The sequence below is a fragment of the Canis aureus genome, chromosome 15 (genome assembly GCF_053574225.1).
Source record: "Canis aureus isolate CA01 chromosome 15, VMU_Caureus_v.1.0, whole genome shotgun sequence".
Taxonomy (NCBI): Eukaryota; Metazoa; Chordata; class Mammalia; order Carnivora; family Canidae; genus Canis; species Canis aureus.
In genome coordinates this window covers 66,891,169-66,908,236 of record NC_135625.1, presented here as the reverse complement: position 1 = coordinate 66,908,236, position 17,068 = coordinate 66,891,169, and the positions used below count along the sequence as shown (strand labels likewise).

Genomic DNA, 17,068 nt, shown 5'->3' with positions numbered 1-17,068 from the left:
AGCTTAACTTCACCTTGTGAGATTCTTGATATCTGAAGTTCTACACTATCAAATAGTGTTGTAAAAGCCCCAGACATATCAAGACACTGACAAGTGACCTCAATTTTACAGAATAAACAAGAAAAAGTAAAGACTGAATCTCCACTAGCCCATCCACAAAGGGCTATAACCAGCTCCTAAGAAAGACAGAAGCAAGTGTGCTTAGATATGCTTCACCTTGGAAATGAGCTAGTTCAGGGCAATGATGACATCAAGTGACAACAGAAACTATCACTACCCTCTACCTGAAACTGAGCATCCAGTGCCAGCATACCAAACAAGGACCATCCACTGGCCTGAAATGACCCACCAAGCTGCAGCCTTGATGAAGCCCCTTCCTAAGATGCTGACTTGGTTCTCTCTGTATTGTTACTGTTTTCATTCAACAGTCATTGAGCACCTGCCTTATGCCAGTCACTTTGCTATGCTTTAGGCATGCATAAGAGACCAATGACAGATACAGCCCTTCCTCTTGGGGCACTAGCTGCCTAGTGGGGAGCAGATATGAATCAATCACAAAAGTTATTGGTAATTAGAAACTTAGATAAATGCTCTGAAAAGAAGGAATATGGTTCTCTGTGAGTTCGTATGCACTTGGATCTTATTAACTTATCTACTCCCACCCCCAGAATTTCCCTCACTGGGTGTCTCTTTAGTGATATGCCCTAGGATTTTTACCTAACAACTCTCTATGCAAAGATTTATATTATATTGTTATGCTGTTATTTGAGTTTATATGTTAACTCAAAAGTTCCCATTGAGCAGATGTTTCTAGTATGTTGCCCAACGCAACTCTCTCTAATCTCCCAGATTTCAGTTCACAGATTGTTCAGTCATAGATTCAACATGCACTTATCTATTTGTTCTATTTCTAATTGTGATAGCCTTATTATGCACACATGTTGGTATAAGCCATATGAAGTCCTTTTTCAAAGAGTAGATTATAAAACGTTCAATGTGTTTATGAACACACACATACACATATACATATGGATGTATACCTACATACTTCTACATATTTAATAAGGCCAGAGACATGCAACAGCACACCAGTCTGATTAGAAAGGAGTCCTTAAAATTTGCATTTGGAATGAGCAGGTGGGCATTAAATTAAGGAATTCATACTTAGTTTCTAAGCAGTGAAGTGATGTGATAAAACACATGTCTTGGAGAGACTAGTCTACCAATAATAGACAAGATTGGAAATGAAAAAGTAGAAAGCGATGTTGGAAGTCAGAGAGATAAAGGAAGGAAACACTAAAGAGTGTGATTCCTGCCTTTTTTTAGTCTGTGTTACTTTCTAGAATTATTTAAGAAATGTTCCAAGGGGTGGAAAGCCCACAAGTGTTTCTTAGGATAAAGGAACAAGATTATGTCAGAAAAAAAAAAAGTGTATCAAATTAGAGAACAGAAAGAAGAAAGAAGACCCACTACAAAGAGGCCCAGTTTACCTTTGCCATTTCATCAGTAGCATCTCCTTGTACCTTCTAGAAATAAAACTCACCAAATACTATTCCAGACAATCAAGATAAGTATATACTTCAATTATTTTAATTCAGCGTTGGTTGATTTTAAACCAAAAAGGAAAGAAAAGCATAGGTCAAATATTACCATAGTGGTTAAGAAGACATGTTGAGAAGAACTTTATGACACAAGCACTTTTTAATGCAGGAATCTTGCCAGTAAGATACTGAAGATGAATGCAGGCCTGCACTGGACAGTGTAAAGAACTCTTGGCCAAGACGACACAATTCATCTTTAAATTTCATTTTATACATATTCTACCTCTTGTGAAAATATTCTTAGATGCCTGATAGCTGCAGAGAGAGGGCTTTTGCAACATGTCACTTCTACTTACCAGGCTGTAATCTGAACCTTGAGGCTGCTTTTTTGTTACAGAAAATTGTATTTGAAAAAAAAAAAATGTGCTTGCTAGAATGGTGACTAGATAGGTCTGTTCCTTCAAAGTTTTAAACTATGCTAACTTGACAAAACTGAATTTGCTCCCCACTGATTTTAGGATTATTCTACAGATGGTGACCTCAGTAACCACGTTTTAATTAATCTCACCAATAAACAATGCCAACTTCCTTGTTAGGAATAATATTTAGCATTTGCCTCATTATCCATAATACTTTTAAATGGGTTTTATTGAAGAAATTTTTAAAAACTGTGTAAAACTGCATTCACTCCAAGGCTTTAATTTTGTGCTCTGCTCTCTAATGCAACCATGTAGGTTGAGTGCCATCCGTATTTCACCCAGCCAAAACTCTTGAAATTTTGCCAACAGCATGACATCGTCATTATTGCATACAGCCCTTTGGGGACTTCTAGGAATCCAACCTGGTAAGCAATGCTGTATATCTCTTCAGCAGTGTTTCCTTTGGTGTAGAGTATGAAACTGATGTGAATTACTTGGTTGGCAAGATTATATGGCTCTGTGATTTTAAGAAAGTAACAAAGTCTTTGAGTCATTCTCTATATACACAAATTGGAGCTAATAAAACCTTCCTCACAAAGGTGGTATAAGAATTTATTACACTGTATGTATGAAATTACCTAACAATGCCTGAAACATGGGATATACCCCCACAAATGTTTAGGTATTATCTGACAGTCTCCATGACCATATACTGAAATTTTAGAGTTTTTGGATTTCTGTATTCCAGTATAGCACTTCTGCTGTGATGTGTTCCATAGGCTTAAGTAGAAATTTTTCTACGTGAAGATGACTCTAATAGTTGTGCCTCTATTTCTTCCACTTTGGTCTTCCTGCCTTCCCCATATGCCTACTTCCAACCCAGTTCTCTCTGTAAGACCCATCAAAGAAATACCATTTACCCTCCAAAAGAGGCAGCTCTATAAATTTGCCTCTCTTGATCTTTTCATGTTAAAAGCAACTCTTCACTGAGTGCTCTGCTCTCTGAGAAATTGGTTACAGGTGACCTGAAGTGGTAGGTGGCCAGGGGGATAGGGAGCCAGAGGAGGGAGGTGATTGACTAACCATCTGTTCTCATTACTTGAGCTAAATATGATGCAGGTTTTGATTTTTTCTTTTTTAAGGGTGAACATATCTTCCCCACCTTTGCTAAAGGATGAACTTCTTAACGCACTGGGAAAAAAGTACAAGAAGACAGCAGCTCAAATCGTTTTGCGTTTCAACATCCAGAGAGGAGTGGTTGTTATTCCTAAAAGCTTTAACCCTGAAAGGATCAAGGAAAACTTTCAAGTAAGAGAACTGCTTCTGGAAATGTAGAAAGTAGAGTTGTTTTGTTTTGTTTGTTTATTTTTTGAAGAATTTTCTGTTCAGATTAATAAGAAACTTGTAATGCCTTCATATTTTATTGTACACCTGCTCTCTAGCCCACATTTTTTATATCTGAACTTAACTTTAGGTGAATTTGAGACAGTTCCCAGCACTTTGGGGATTGCTTTGCTGTTTGTATTTTACCTAGCTCCCTTATTTTCTTCCGTTTCCTTAACCTATTGACTCTTGGCACTACCTACTCACTTCACCAGCACAGCAGAAATAGAAGATATAAAATTTGAAATTCGTAATAGGAAACTTTCCATCTTCTTTTTTTATTTGCTGGGGACAAATTTGGACATTATTGAAGAGGATCATTAGACTTCATGAATGCTAATTGCCTTTATCTCCTCTATAAATAATTTGGAATCAGCCTCATAACTTACAGGTGAGAAGAGGCCGCTAGACAAAGGCATGATTAGTTTACTACTACTCAAGACTAAACTGCTAGGTAAATACAGCCATAGAAAAATATCATGCAAAATTAATTAATGACTGATCAGTTAATAATCTCAAAAGCTAAGTTGTTTTTGTTTCAATAAGTAGTTTATAAATTTAATAATCTCAGTAGTTTAATAAGTTTTTACTAAATAAAATAAGTAGTTTAATAAGTTTAATAATCTCAAAAAGTAAGTTGATAAAAATAAGACCAGATTTATCCCCTGAGTTAGGAAAATAATCAGAATATTGAATATGTAGGAAAACAGGCACCTTCATATACTCCTGTTAGAAACATTAATTTATATAAGATTTGAAGGAGCAGGATGTCACCTTTCCAACCCACATATCTATTTGACCCAAACAATCTTGGTCCTATATTTAACCACACATATATGGATGTTTACTACAGCATGATTTATCACTTTAAAAAACTGAAAACAATCTTCAGTAGAATCTTATAAAACAAATTATAATTATACAATGAAATATTATATACCCTTTTTTTTAAAATAATAGAGTGAAAACGTAAGTGCTGCCATGGGAAGATATTCATGATATTAGACAATTTATCTTCAGAGCTTTTTTGCTACTGTATGACAGAAAGCAACTCAAACTTACCAAAGAAAGAGAGACACATGATTTATTGGGTCACATAACTGGAAAGTCCATGGATAAATCGGGCATGACCAGGAACAGGTATTCAAATGATTTATAAAAGGACTGAGCTCTTTTCCTCCCTCCACACTCCCCACGCCTCTCCCAACCTTCTCTGTATCTACATGATGGCACCAACAGTCCCTGACAGCTCCAGGCTAATAATCTATTACTCATACTCAGTGAAGATGATCACAGATAAAGGCTTCTGTGAGGATCTCTATCAACCCCTGATTGTCCTTTTCTGGGTCATGCACCACTCCCATATTAATGACTATATCCAGTGAATAAGATACTTTGACTGGCCCCCTGGGCTACACCTCTATTCCTGTGCTGGAAATGAATTCATGACAAATAGCCCTACTAGGTGATGGAGGAGAAATTCATAAAAGGAAAAGGGGGATACTGTTATTAGCAAAAAGAGGAAAGAATGATAAACAGTTATGCCACTACTGGCAGTATTTTAACACTTAACAAAATCCTTCTTGCTAAAAGTAGTTGACACTGTTTTCAGTCATCTTAAAAAAATAAGCTAACTAGATGGCTAATGTGTTAGTTCATCAAAAATTAAAACAAACAAGTTTAATGCACCTGCAACAAATGTTTTCATGGACTCAAAATTTTACTGTTCAGAAACTGAGAGTGGTGGGATGCCTGGGTGGCTCAGAGGTTGAGCGTCTGCTTTTGGCGCAGGGCATGATCCTGGAGACCCGGGACACGTCGTGCTCCCTGCATGCAGTCTGCTTCTCCCTCTGCCTGTGTCTCTGCCTCTCTCTTTCTCTGTGTCTCTCATGAATAAATAAATAAAATAATTAATCAATCAATAAATAAAATGAGAGTGGTTACTAGTGGTCTGTGCAATGGAAGTCTAAAGCCTTTGCACTTTATGTCATTTAGTGAATCACAATTTTGTACTAGAGATACTATCATTCTCCTTAAAAATGTTTTGCAACTATTTGTTTTATTCCGTATATTTCCATAGCCCTGATAATACGGAAATTGAGTCCAGAGGTTCACATACCACAAAAAAAATATGAAGGAGATACCAATCTACAAGGAAAATGACAGTGGAAATCACAGCCAATACCACTCTATAGGGTTTATACTTGTCCTGTAACCACAGATTTTGATGGTTATTAAAACCAAAAATTGACAAAATAGAAATTTATTCTCTTTTAGAACTGAGGTAAACCTTTAAAAATATTTTAAAATAATGAGAAATTTAAAAATAAAATAAATAAAATAAAATAATGGGAAATAACCACAAAATGTAAAGGATAAAGAGAAAATTAAATATGTTTACAATGAGAAGAAAAAGTCATACAAATAAAAATTATATAATAAAAAGTTAAAAACAAAAAACTATATTAAATTAAAAGAATGAAGAAAATTAAAAAGTGGTATATTGTTAACATTAAAATAACAAAAAATCAAATTTTAACACCCACTATCTGCCTTGTTGCCATCATCCACTGACCCCCATTCCTTGAAGGTTTTATCTCTCTTTAAAAAAAAAAAAAAAAAGATTTTATTTTATTTACCCATTCATGATAGAGAGAGGGGCAGAGACAGGCAGAGGGAGAAGCAGGCTCCACGCAGGTAGCCCGATGCGGGACTCAATCCCGGGACTCCAGGATAACGCCCCGGGCCAAAGGCAGGCATTAAACCACTGAGCCACCCAGGGATCTCCGAAGGTTTTATCTCTTGACTCACTTTCCTTCTCTCCAAAACTACTCCTGTCACAATTCTTAGTAAATTCAACATAAATATGGATGATCCTTCCAATAACCTGGCCTAATAGTTCTTTAACCTCCTCCCCCACAATGATCTTGTCCTATATATTTCAGCCACTAATTCTCACTGTTATTCCTTGGAAACTTGCCTTACTAATACCTAATAACTTCTCTATACCCCTCAAAAATCCCCCTCTCTCCTGCATTATCTCTCTACTGAATAACTCCTATCAACATACAAACATGCTGTGACCTCCAGTCTTAAAAGGTAGAATCCAATCTAGACTCTTTCCCGCGCCCCACCCCCCCACCCCCGCCCCAGCTATTATCCATTTCTTTCTGTTTACGGCAAACCCCTTAAAAAGAGAATTCTATCCTCACTGTCTCCAAGTCCCTTTCCCCTACTTTTTGTTAAACCCATTGAAACCTGACACAGCTCTTGTCAAGGTCACCAATGGCCTCCACCTTGCTAGATCCAATAATCACTTCTCTGTCCTTGTCCTGGTAGATTTTTCAACAGCATTTAATATAGTTAATACTTTTTGTTTCTAGAAATCTTTACTATAAGAGAAGTAGATTGGGGTCGTGAAAGAACATCAGGTATTCAGTTATATATAATCTTAAATAAGTGAATAATTTAGGATAATTTGTGTCATTAAAAAAATTAAAATTCATATAAAATGAATTCATATAAAATAAAATGATGCCTGGGTGGCTCAGCAGTTGAGCGTCTGCTTTTGGCTCAGGGTGTGATCCCAGGATCCTGGGATTGAGTCCCACATTGGGCTCCCTGCATGGAGCCTGCTTCTCCTTCTACCTGCGTCTCTGCCTCTCTCTGTGTCTCTCATGAATAAGTAAATAAAATCTTTTTTTTTTAAAGAAAATTCATATAAAATAAAGAAAAACATTGCATAGAAAGAATGGAGAGGAAGAATTTGGAAATTTACCTTAAAATTAAAACTAAAGGGTGCCTGATTGTCTTGTAACTTGAGCGTACAACTCTTGATCTCAGCTCAGGTCTTGATCTCAGGGCAAGGATTTTAAGCCCCACATTGGGCTCTATGCTGGGTGTAGAGCCTACTTAAAAAAAATTAAAATTGAAAATCATGGAATCATTTTATTTTAGATTCAACAAAATTTAGGTTACAATTGTATATGTGTCCTAAATCTTAGAAGAACCTGAATGAATCAGTATTCATTCTTAAAAACATGCTAGATGAAATTACATAATAACAATGTGATGTTCTCTATTTCACAAAGGTTTTTGCTAAGTGATCATAAAAAGAATAATTCTGGTAAAATTTCACAGGGCTTCATCTGAATATTGTAAATCCTTTGATTTTTTTTTCAAATCACACTCTTCTGATACATCTACTAAAGTAGATTTTAACTGCATCAGATTCTTATTTGAAAATATTTTACCTGTAATTAAAGCAAACCAAGATCTTTTTTTTTTTTTTTTAAGATTTTCTATATTTATTCATGAGAGACAGAGAGAGGTAGAGACATAGGCAGAGGGAGAAGCAGGTTCTTCACAGGGAGCCCGATGCTGGACTCGATACTGGACCCTCGGATCACACCCTCAGCCAAAGACAGATGCTCAACCGCTGAGCCACCCAGGCATCCCTAAACCAAGATCACTTTCATTGACTTCATGAAATCTTGCGTCTTTGGCAAGATTTTCAATTTCATTCTACATTATATATTCATTGAAATCAGAAAATGACTCACCAACACTGAAAAAGAAGGTTTGAGTAAGGATTTATTTTATAAGTGATTAGTTCATTCATGACTGTTTCTATGTAATGCAAACTTTTGATTCCCTATATAATCTCATAAACTCAATATTTGGATAATAATCAAAGAAAATCATTCCCTGAAAAGAGCACTTGGAAGCAATCCATGGGGGATTAGGTAAATTGTGTTAGGATGCAGTGATTAAATTTAAATCAGTCTATTTTGACAGAAAAGGTCACCAAGATATATTATATGCATGAAAAAAAGTTGCAGAATAAATTATTGCATCTTACTTATATGTTGAATGTTTGGAAGGAATTTTTAGGAAGAATAGGACTAGGGTTGGTGGGTAACAAGAGGACCTTTCATTTATTATTCCATGCATGCCAATATACTTCTGTAGTAATTTCTCATTAAAAAAGCATATATTTATGTATTACTTATATAATTAAAATTTATCAATATAAATTACTAAAATAAAAATGAAGGGATAACAAGATAAGGCAATAAAGAGGAGATAATTATTAACAAAGCAAATATTAAAAACAAATAAGCTAAAATAAAATATTAAAGTGTTAATAAAGAACAAGAGTATAAAATTTACAAGCTAAGAAAAAATAAATCAATGAAAATGTAATAGATTTAAAAAGTAGAAAACCTATTAAAAATGATAGGGAAAATGATTAAGAAGATAAAGCAAGGGGGATCCCTGGGTGGCTCAGCAGTTTAGTGCCTGCCTTTGGCCCAGGGTGTGATCCTGGAGCCCTGGGATTGAGTCCCACATCGGGCTCCCGGCATGGAGCCTGCTTCTCCTTCTGCCTGTGTCTCTGCCCCCGTCTCTCTCTTTCTATGTCTATAATGAATAAATAAATAAAATCTTAAAAAAAAGAAGATAAAGCAAATTAAAAGTTAAAAATACATAAGCAAATTTAGAGACTAGGGAATATTTTTAAATACAAGTGCACAAAAGCCATAGTCCAGAATCAGAAGTTCAACATCTCATCCAGAAATAATAAAAAATTCTTCACTCTTGAAATTTTAGGTGTCCTGAATATATGTTATTGCAGAGTATTTGGAATGTCCTGCAAGATGGACCCAGCAGAAGTGTCTCAAAGACAAAAACCATCCCCAGCTCTGCATCGGGATGTGGCCCCCCAGCACCAGCCCAACTTCTTTCACATTTGCAGATATTCATAAATTTTTTTTAATATTTTTTATTTATTTATTTATGATAGTCACACAGAGAGAGAGAGAGAGAGAGGCAGAGGGAGAAGCAGGCTCCATGCACCAGGAGCCTGACGTGGGATTCGATCCCGGGTCTCCAGGATCGCGCCCTGGGCCAAAGGCAGGCGCCAAACCGCTGCGCCACCCAGGGATCCCGATATTCATAAATTTTTGATGTAAATTTTTGACATAAATTTTTTGACATAATCTTTTATGTGTATGTCACTAATAACAGAGCTTCAACGTATATGAAGGACTAAAAGGAAATACCTGACAGAACTGAAACAAAGATATTAACAATTATTTTTGTATCAATTTTATTTACATTCCAGTTAGTTAATACATAGTGTAATTTTGGTTTCAAGAGTAGAATTTAGAGATTCATATAACACCCAGTGTTCATTACAACAGGTGCCCTCCTTAATGCCCATCACCCATTTAGCCCATTTTCCACCCACCTCCCCTCCAGCAACCCTCAGTTCTCTATTGTTAAGAGTCTCTCTTTTTTTTTAAGATTTTATTTATATTTTATTCATGAGAGACACAGAGAGAGAGAGAGGCAGAGACAGGTAGAGGAAGAAGCAGCCTCCAGGCAGGGAGCCCAACGTGGGACTCGATCCCGTGTCTCCAGGATCATGCCCTGGCCTGAAGGCGGCGCTAAACCACTAGCCACCCAGGCTGCCCTGGTTAAGAGTTTCTTATGGTTCACTGTCTCCCTCTTTTTCTTTTCCATGCCCTTGTTCATTTAGTTTCTTAAATTCCACATATGAATAAAATCGTATGGTATTTGTATTTCTCTGACTGACTTGTTTCACTTAGCATAATGCGCTCTAGCTCTATCCATGTTATTGCAAATGGAGAGATTTTATTCTTTTTATGGTTGAGTAATATTCCAATATATAGATACCACATCTTCTTTTTCCATTCGTCACTTATGAGTATTTGGGCACTTTCCATAATTTGGCTATTGTTGATAATGCTGCAGTAAATATCAAAGTGCATGTATCCCTTCAAGTCAGTATGTTTTTATCCTTTGGGTAAACATCCAGCAATGCTGGATCATAGGGTAATTCTATTTTTAACTTTGTGAGGAACCTCCATACTGCCTTCCAGTGGCTGGGTTGAGTGGCTGCACCAGTTTGCATTCCCACCAACAATGTAACAAGGTTCCTTCTTCTCCACATTTTCACCTACACCTGTTGTTTCCTGTGTCGTTAATTTTAGCCGTTCTGACAGGTATGAAGTAGTATCTCATCGTGGTTTTGATTTGTATTTCCCTGATGATAAGTGATGTTGAGCATCTTTTCATGTGTCTGTTGGCCGTCTGTATGTCTTCTTTGGAAAAATGTCTACTCACGTCTTCTGCCCACTTTTTAACTGGATTTTTTTTTTTTTTTTTTTTTTTTAGGAGTCAGGTCTTACATGTTCTTTATATATTTTAAATACTAACCCTTTACCAGACACGTCATTTGAAAATACCTTCTCCCGTTTCATAGGCTGCCTTTTAGTTTTAATGATTGTTTCCTTTGATGTGCAGAAGCTTTTTATCTTGATAAAGTCGCAATAGTTCATCTTTTGCTTTTGTTTCCCTTGCCTCTGGCAATGTGTCTAGTAAGAAGTTGCTATGGCCAATATCAGAAAGGTTACTGCCTGTGTTCTATGGTTTTGATGGTTTCCTGTCTCACACTTAGGTCTTTCATCCATTTTTTATAAAGATTTTATTTATTTATTCATGAGAGACACATAGAAAGAGGCAGAGACATAGGCAGAGGGAGAAGCAGGCCTCCTACAGGGAGCCTGATGCAGGACTTGATCCCAGGACCCCAGGATCACAACCTGAGCCAAAGGTGGATGCTTAACCACTGAGCTACCCAGGTGCCCCAGGTCTTTCCCCCATTTTGAATTTATTTTTATGTATGGTGTAAGAAAGTAATCCAACAAAATACCATTTGTTGAAGAGACAAATTTTTTTTCATTGGATATTCTTTCCTGCTTTGTTGAAGAATAATTGACCGTATAGTTTTGGGTTTATTTATGGGTTTTTCTCTTATGTTCCATTGATCTATGTGCTTGTTTTTGTGCCAGTACCATATTGTCTTGATGAGTACAGCTTTGTAATATAGCTTGAAGTCTGGAATTATGATGCCCCCAGCTCTGCTTTGCTTTTTCAAGATTGCTTTGGTTACTCAGGGTCTTTCTTTTAATTTGGGGTCTTTTGTGGTTCCATACAAATTTAAGGATTATTTGTTCTAGCTCTGTGGAAAATCTTTTGCTGATAGGGATTACATTGAATGTATAGATTGCTTTGGGTGGATCAAACATTTTGACAATACTTTTCTTCCAATCTATGAGCATGGAATGTTTTCCCATTTCTTTGTGTCATCTTTAATTTCTTTCCTAAGTGTTCTCTGGTTCTCAAAATATAAATTGCCCCTTACTTTGGTTAGGTTTATTCCTAGGTATCTGACAGTTTTTGGTGCAATTGTAAATGGGATCAGTTCCTTTATTTCTCTTTCTACTGCTTCATTATTGGTGTATAGAAATGCAACAGATTTCTGGGGCGCCTGGATGGCTCAATTGGTTAAGTGTCTAATTCTTGGTTTTAGCTCAGGTTGTGACCTGAGGGTTCTGAGACTGAGCCCTGCATTGGGCTCCTCACCCAATGCAGAGTTTGCTTGTCTCTCTTCCTCTGCTCCTCCTCCCACTTTTTTCATGTATCAATTCTAACAATTTTTTAGTGGAGTCTTTTGGTTTTTCTACAGAGTATAATGTTGTCTGCAAACAGTGAAAGTTTAACATCTTCCTTGCCAGTTTGGATGCCTTCTATTTCTTTTTATTGACTGATTGCTGAAGCTGAAACTTCCACTACTAGTTAAATAACAATAGTGAGAGTGGACATACGTTTTGTTCCTGACTATAGAGGGAAAGCTCTCAGTTTTTCCCCATTGAGGATGATATTAGCTGTGGGTTTTTGTTTATGGCCTTTATGATATCGATGTATGTTCTCTCAATCCCTACTTTGTTGAGGGTTTTTATCCAGAATGGATGCTGTACTTTGTCAAATGCTTTTTCTGCATCTATTGAGAAGTTAATAAGGTTCTTATCCTTTCTTTTATCAATGTGGTGTATCACATCGATTGACTTGCGAATATTGAATTACTCTTGTAGCCTAAGAATAAATCCTCACTTGGTCATGGTGAATAATTATTTTAAACATGTTCATAAGAAAAAAAAGATGCTTATAAATTTTTGAGGGGATCTTCCTACTGGCCTCATTCCCTGATCCCAAGCTTGACCCATTTCCTACCTTCAAAAATGTCTTATTTCTGTTATTTCAGATCTTTGACTTTTCTCTCACTGAAGAAGAAATGAAGGACATTGAGGCCTTGAATAAAAATGTTCGCTTTGTGGAGATGCTCATGTGAGTTCAGGGGACCATTCATCAAATACTACCCAGTGGTACTGGATAGGCCCATAGAAATCACAAGGGTAAAGCCAGTGGGCAGCATGTTTTGAATATTAAACAGGTCTGGGTAAATTACTTTTACTCTAGGAATTTCCTACATGCCACAGTTTTATTTAAAAGATTTCTGGTATTAAAAAAAAAAAGATTTCTGGTATTCATGACATCCCTTGACTTAGGTTAAGGCATGGCAGGCTAAATATCTTGATGAGAATTAAGTCATAGTGTATATATGTTAATATAACAGCAACACGTATACTCGAACCTATTTATTTTTTCCTAAAAATAAAAGTGATGCACAATTTAGAGCAAAGTTATCAACAAAAATGAAAGAGACATGGGAGTAGAGTAGAAAGAGTGCCACATTAGAAGTGAAGAACCTAGGGTTTTAGGCAAATGCCTGCCTATAAGATGTGGAGCTTCTAATTCCACCTATTAGCTGACTTCCCACAAGCAAAATTCCTTACACTCCTTCAAAATGTTGTAAATTCAGCTAATCAACTGAATTAGCCCTTTATTCTCTAAATAGTATAGGGTCTTTAAAATAATACGGTTCTCATAGATATATATATATAGATAGATACATACATACATATATTGGTGTATACACTTTTCTTTCTCTTTATTCATTAGTATATCCAATTTTTTAAATCACCTGGACAGTAATCTGTTTGTAATCTCCTCTTTAAGTGAGCATTTGGAAAATGCTCATTAGGTTAATTCATACAGCTTGAACACTTACCTTATTGGTCCCACTATTTCTCATGAGTCAGAAAGCACACTGACAATGCTAATACCAAATTTCTGAATCAATTTCTGAATTAATACAACAGCCTCCTAATGTTAATTTTCTAGAGTAAAACATTATTCAACATTAAAAGGTACCACTAAGCCTCGGGAACAGAAAGGTAAACACAAACACACCAACACTTAATGGTTAATTAATAGCTCTTGAAGATAAATTATTTCAATTGAATAAATATCATTAAATTCAAAAGAGATAGTAAGAGACAAGCTACCAATGTACTGATTTTTTTATGGTTAATTGGTGAAATTATTTAGTTTGACATTTGACATATTTAATACCTAATTCCCACAACAATGGGAAAATAACTCATAAGAAATAACTAGATAAATCCGCAAGGAGAAACAAACATTAGGCCTCATTGATCAAAAAAAAAAATGTACCACTTAGGGATGTTAGGCTATGATTCTTCTGTTTTTCATCCAGTTGATCTCTAACATTGAAGAACCTTAATTTGTTTTCTATTTTAATTAAAGCTCATAGTACTTGCAGAGAACTGAATTTAAACATGGTCCATGGAAGGCACAACACACACTAGTCCTTTTTTATTGGCTATTCCATCACTGTTATTTGATAGGTTCATGATCATCATCATTATCATGGAAACTTAAATTCACGTTTCTAGATTTCAAACTTTCAATTCTGAAGAGGTCCAGTGAGAAGGACAGGTAAAAACTCTGGAAAGAAAGTGATACTGATGGGTAATAGAATTTTGAAGAGAAACACATATGTGGATCATTGACATGGAAGGCAGCCTGTGTCAAAACAGCAGAGGGAAGGAAGGAATTGAGAAGGGGCACAAAAAAAAAATGAGCAGTCATTTCTCACTTCCTGTGCTTTTGTTCTGAGCAAAATGTTGATGTGGAGGCAGCCAGCCTTCCATCACACACACACACACACACTTACTCAAGTACACACACACTACTGTCCAGAGCTTCAGTAAAACATGTTGGCTTGCAGGAAAACAGAGGAGACTGGGTGAGAAACAGAGAGGGAGGACTAGGGGAGAAAGGGAAGGGTCAGTGAAATTGTCAAAGGAGGCTAGTAACGCATACAGCTGTGCAATGTTTGCAAGTGAACTTTTTCCCTTTTGGGAATTTGTTTTGACAGGTGGTGTGATCATCCTGAGTACCCATTTCATGATGAATACTGACTTCAGAATGCTCCTGAATTGATTTTTCCCTCCCATGCATGCCAGAACCTTGGGTTGGGTGGTTCCTCCTGATGGAGAAATTTAAAAAGTTTTACTCTCTTTAGATAAAATGATGACGTTAACATGCTTAAGTTTTGTGCCACGTAAATGACTTTGGCTTACGTATGTGAAGAAAAAAATATGTTTAAATCTGTTGAATAATTATTTGGAAATTATAAGCTTGGATCAAGGCCTTCTGGGTCCCAGATAGAAAAATATTAGGCTTTAGAAAAGACTTCAGAGGCAATGTGTGAAGATAAATAACTCTTGAATGTGAGCACTGCCATTCGTAGTCTGAGTTCCTTACTTTAAGCAGTAAACTGGGCAACAAAGAGGGTGGTGAAGTAGTGCATGCCTGTGCTAGCAGTGACCTTGATGATTTGGACCATTGACTGTAACACAGACACAGCCAAGATAAGATCCACACTTGCATTATTAACAAGGACATGATTTCCTGCACCTTGTGTAATGAGAAAGAGCTAAGCATAGAAAAGTCTTAAAATAGAGCTAATTCAACAATCACAGTGGTCATCAAGGACATAATGACTTGGTTGTTTGTTTCCATCCCATCTGTGTTCATTTAGCTTTTACCCACTCTAAGGGATGGTTAATGGCTGGCTCTCTCTTGCATGCTTTCAAGGGCCTGAGCATAAACATAACTGATGATCCATACTTACACTGCCTATCACTCTTGCCTTACTCATCATACAACCACTATTATATGAAGTAGCTTGAGACAGTCAACATACACAAATAAAACTCTGAATCATAAAATAATCCAAAGATGACTATTTTTTAAAGTAGGCTCCATGGTCAGTGTGGAGCCCAATACAGGGCTTGAACTCACAACTCTAAGGTCAAGACCTGAGCTGACATCAAGAGTCAGACATTTAACTGACTGAGGCACCCAGGTGACCCCAAAGATAACTATTTTTTTTTAAATGGATATGAAATCTGTTTTCTTTTTTTTTTTAATTTTTATTTATTTATGATAGTCACACAGAGAGAGAGAGAGAGAGGCAGAGACACAGGCAGAGGGAGAAGCAGGCTCCATGCACTGGGAGCCTGACGTGGGATTCGATCCAGGGTCTCCAGGATCGTGCCCTGGGCCAAAGGCAGGCGCTAAACCACTGCGCCACCCAGGGATCCCCAAAGATAACTATTTTAATGGAAGGAATTTTAAAAGGAGGCATTAGGGGTGCCTGGCTGGCTCACTTGGTGGAGCATGTGACTTTTAATCTCAGGGTTGTGAGTTTAAGCCCCATGCTGGGTACATAGATTACTTAAAAATAAAATCTTTTAAAAAAATAAAATAAAAATAAAAAGGAGGCTTCATAAGATATTATACTTAGGGGAAGCCTGAGTGGCTCAGCGGTTGGGCCACTGCCTTCGGCCCAGGGCATGATCCTGGAGTCCTGGGATCAAGTCCCACATTGGGCTCCCTGTGAAGAGCCTGCTTCTCCCTCTGCCTATATCTCCACAGCTCTCTCTCTCTCTCTGCGTCTCTCATGAACAAATAAATAAATCTTTAAAAAAAAGATATTATACTTAGGACTTTGAAAGTGTTATTAGAATAACTATGTGAATTTAAAGAAGTAGCAAGTTCTCAAAAGAACATTGGTAATTTTTTTTAAAGATTATTTATTTATTCATTCATAGAGACACAGAGAGAGAGAGAGGCAGAGACACAGGCAGAGGGAGAAGCAGGCACCATGCAGGGAGCCCAACATGGGACTCAATCCAGGGTCTCCAGGATCATGCCCTAGGCTGCAGGCAGCACTAAACTGCTGCGCCACCGGGGCTGCCCAAACATTGGTTAATTTTACTGCATGTAAATTTTTAATTTTTGAGTATGAAGATTATTAGAATTCTGTAATAGAGATGTACCAATTTTCAATTCAACTAGAGCAATGTATTTTTTCATTCATATTAAGTCACTCTCATAGGGTAAGAGGGTTTTTCAAAAATTATGTTTTTTCAAGACCAATTGCTTACAGATGATCTTCAGTGACCTGAAAACACACATTTCTGAAAAATCAGCACTTGAAGAAAATTTGATCTCTACTCTCTGTATCTACTGATTCTAATGTAATGCTGTTCTCTGGAAAATATTTTCCTTACAACTAATAATAAAATGTGATGATTTATTGAACCACACAAATCTCCATTTTGCTGCTAATGACAGAGGGAGGGGAGAAATCATCTGAATTCAATTCAATTGAAAGACTTTGAAGTTCTTACTCTACATTTAGCACTGGGAAATGGGAGGAAAAAAGAGTATCATAGTGCAAGAACAGAAACTTAAGCCCTGTTCCCTGTTATCAAATGTCTTCAAAATATTTGGGGGGAGGCTGGTGTGAAGGAGAGTTCATATTGTTGAAACCACATTTAAAAGACAGGTATTGGGATAGAGTTTTACCATTTCACAGGGGGAAAAATATTTCCAAAGGTTAGAGGAGGGGAACTCTACCTT

The 17,068-nt window shown here is 36.7% G+C and overlaps 1 protein-coding gene across 15 annotated transcripts in view; it reads left to right on the top strand.

Annotated features, from left to right (window-relative positions):
* Positions 1-16,747, top strand: part of LOC144285069 (aldo-keto reductase family 1 member D1) — a 204,743-nt gene extending 187,996 nt beyond the window's left edge. For all 15 annotated transcript variants that reach the window (XM_077850321.1, XM_077850322.1, XM_077850320.1 and 12 more), the window contains 4 exons: positions 2,276-2,385; positions 3,103-3,268; positions 12,474-12,556; positions 14,514-16,747. In XM_077850321.1, the coding sequence (XP_077706447.1) occupies positions 2,276-2,385; positions 3,103-3,268; positions 12,474-12,556; positions 14,514-14,556 (402 nt within the window). In that variant the 3' untranslated portion in view covers positions 14,557-16,747. The remainder of the gene's footprint in view (positions 1-2,275; positions 2,386-3,102; positions 3,269-12,473; positions 12,557-14,513) is intronic.
* The last annotated feature ends 321 nt before the right edge of the window (positions 16,748-17,068 follow it).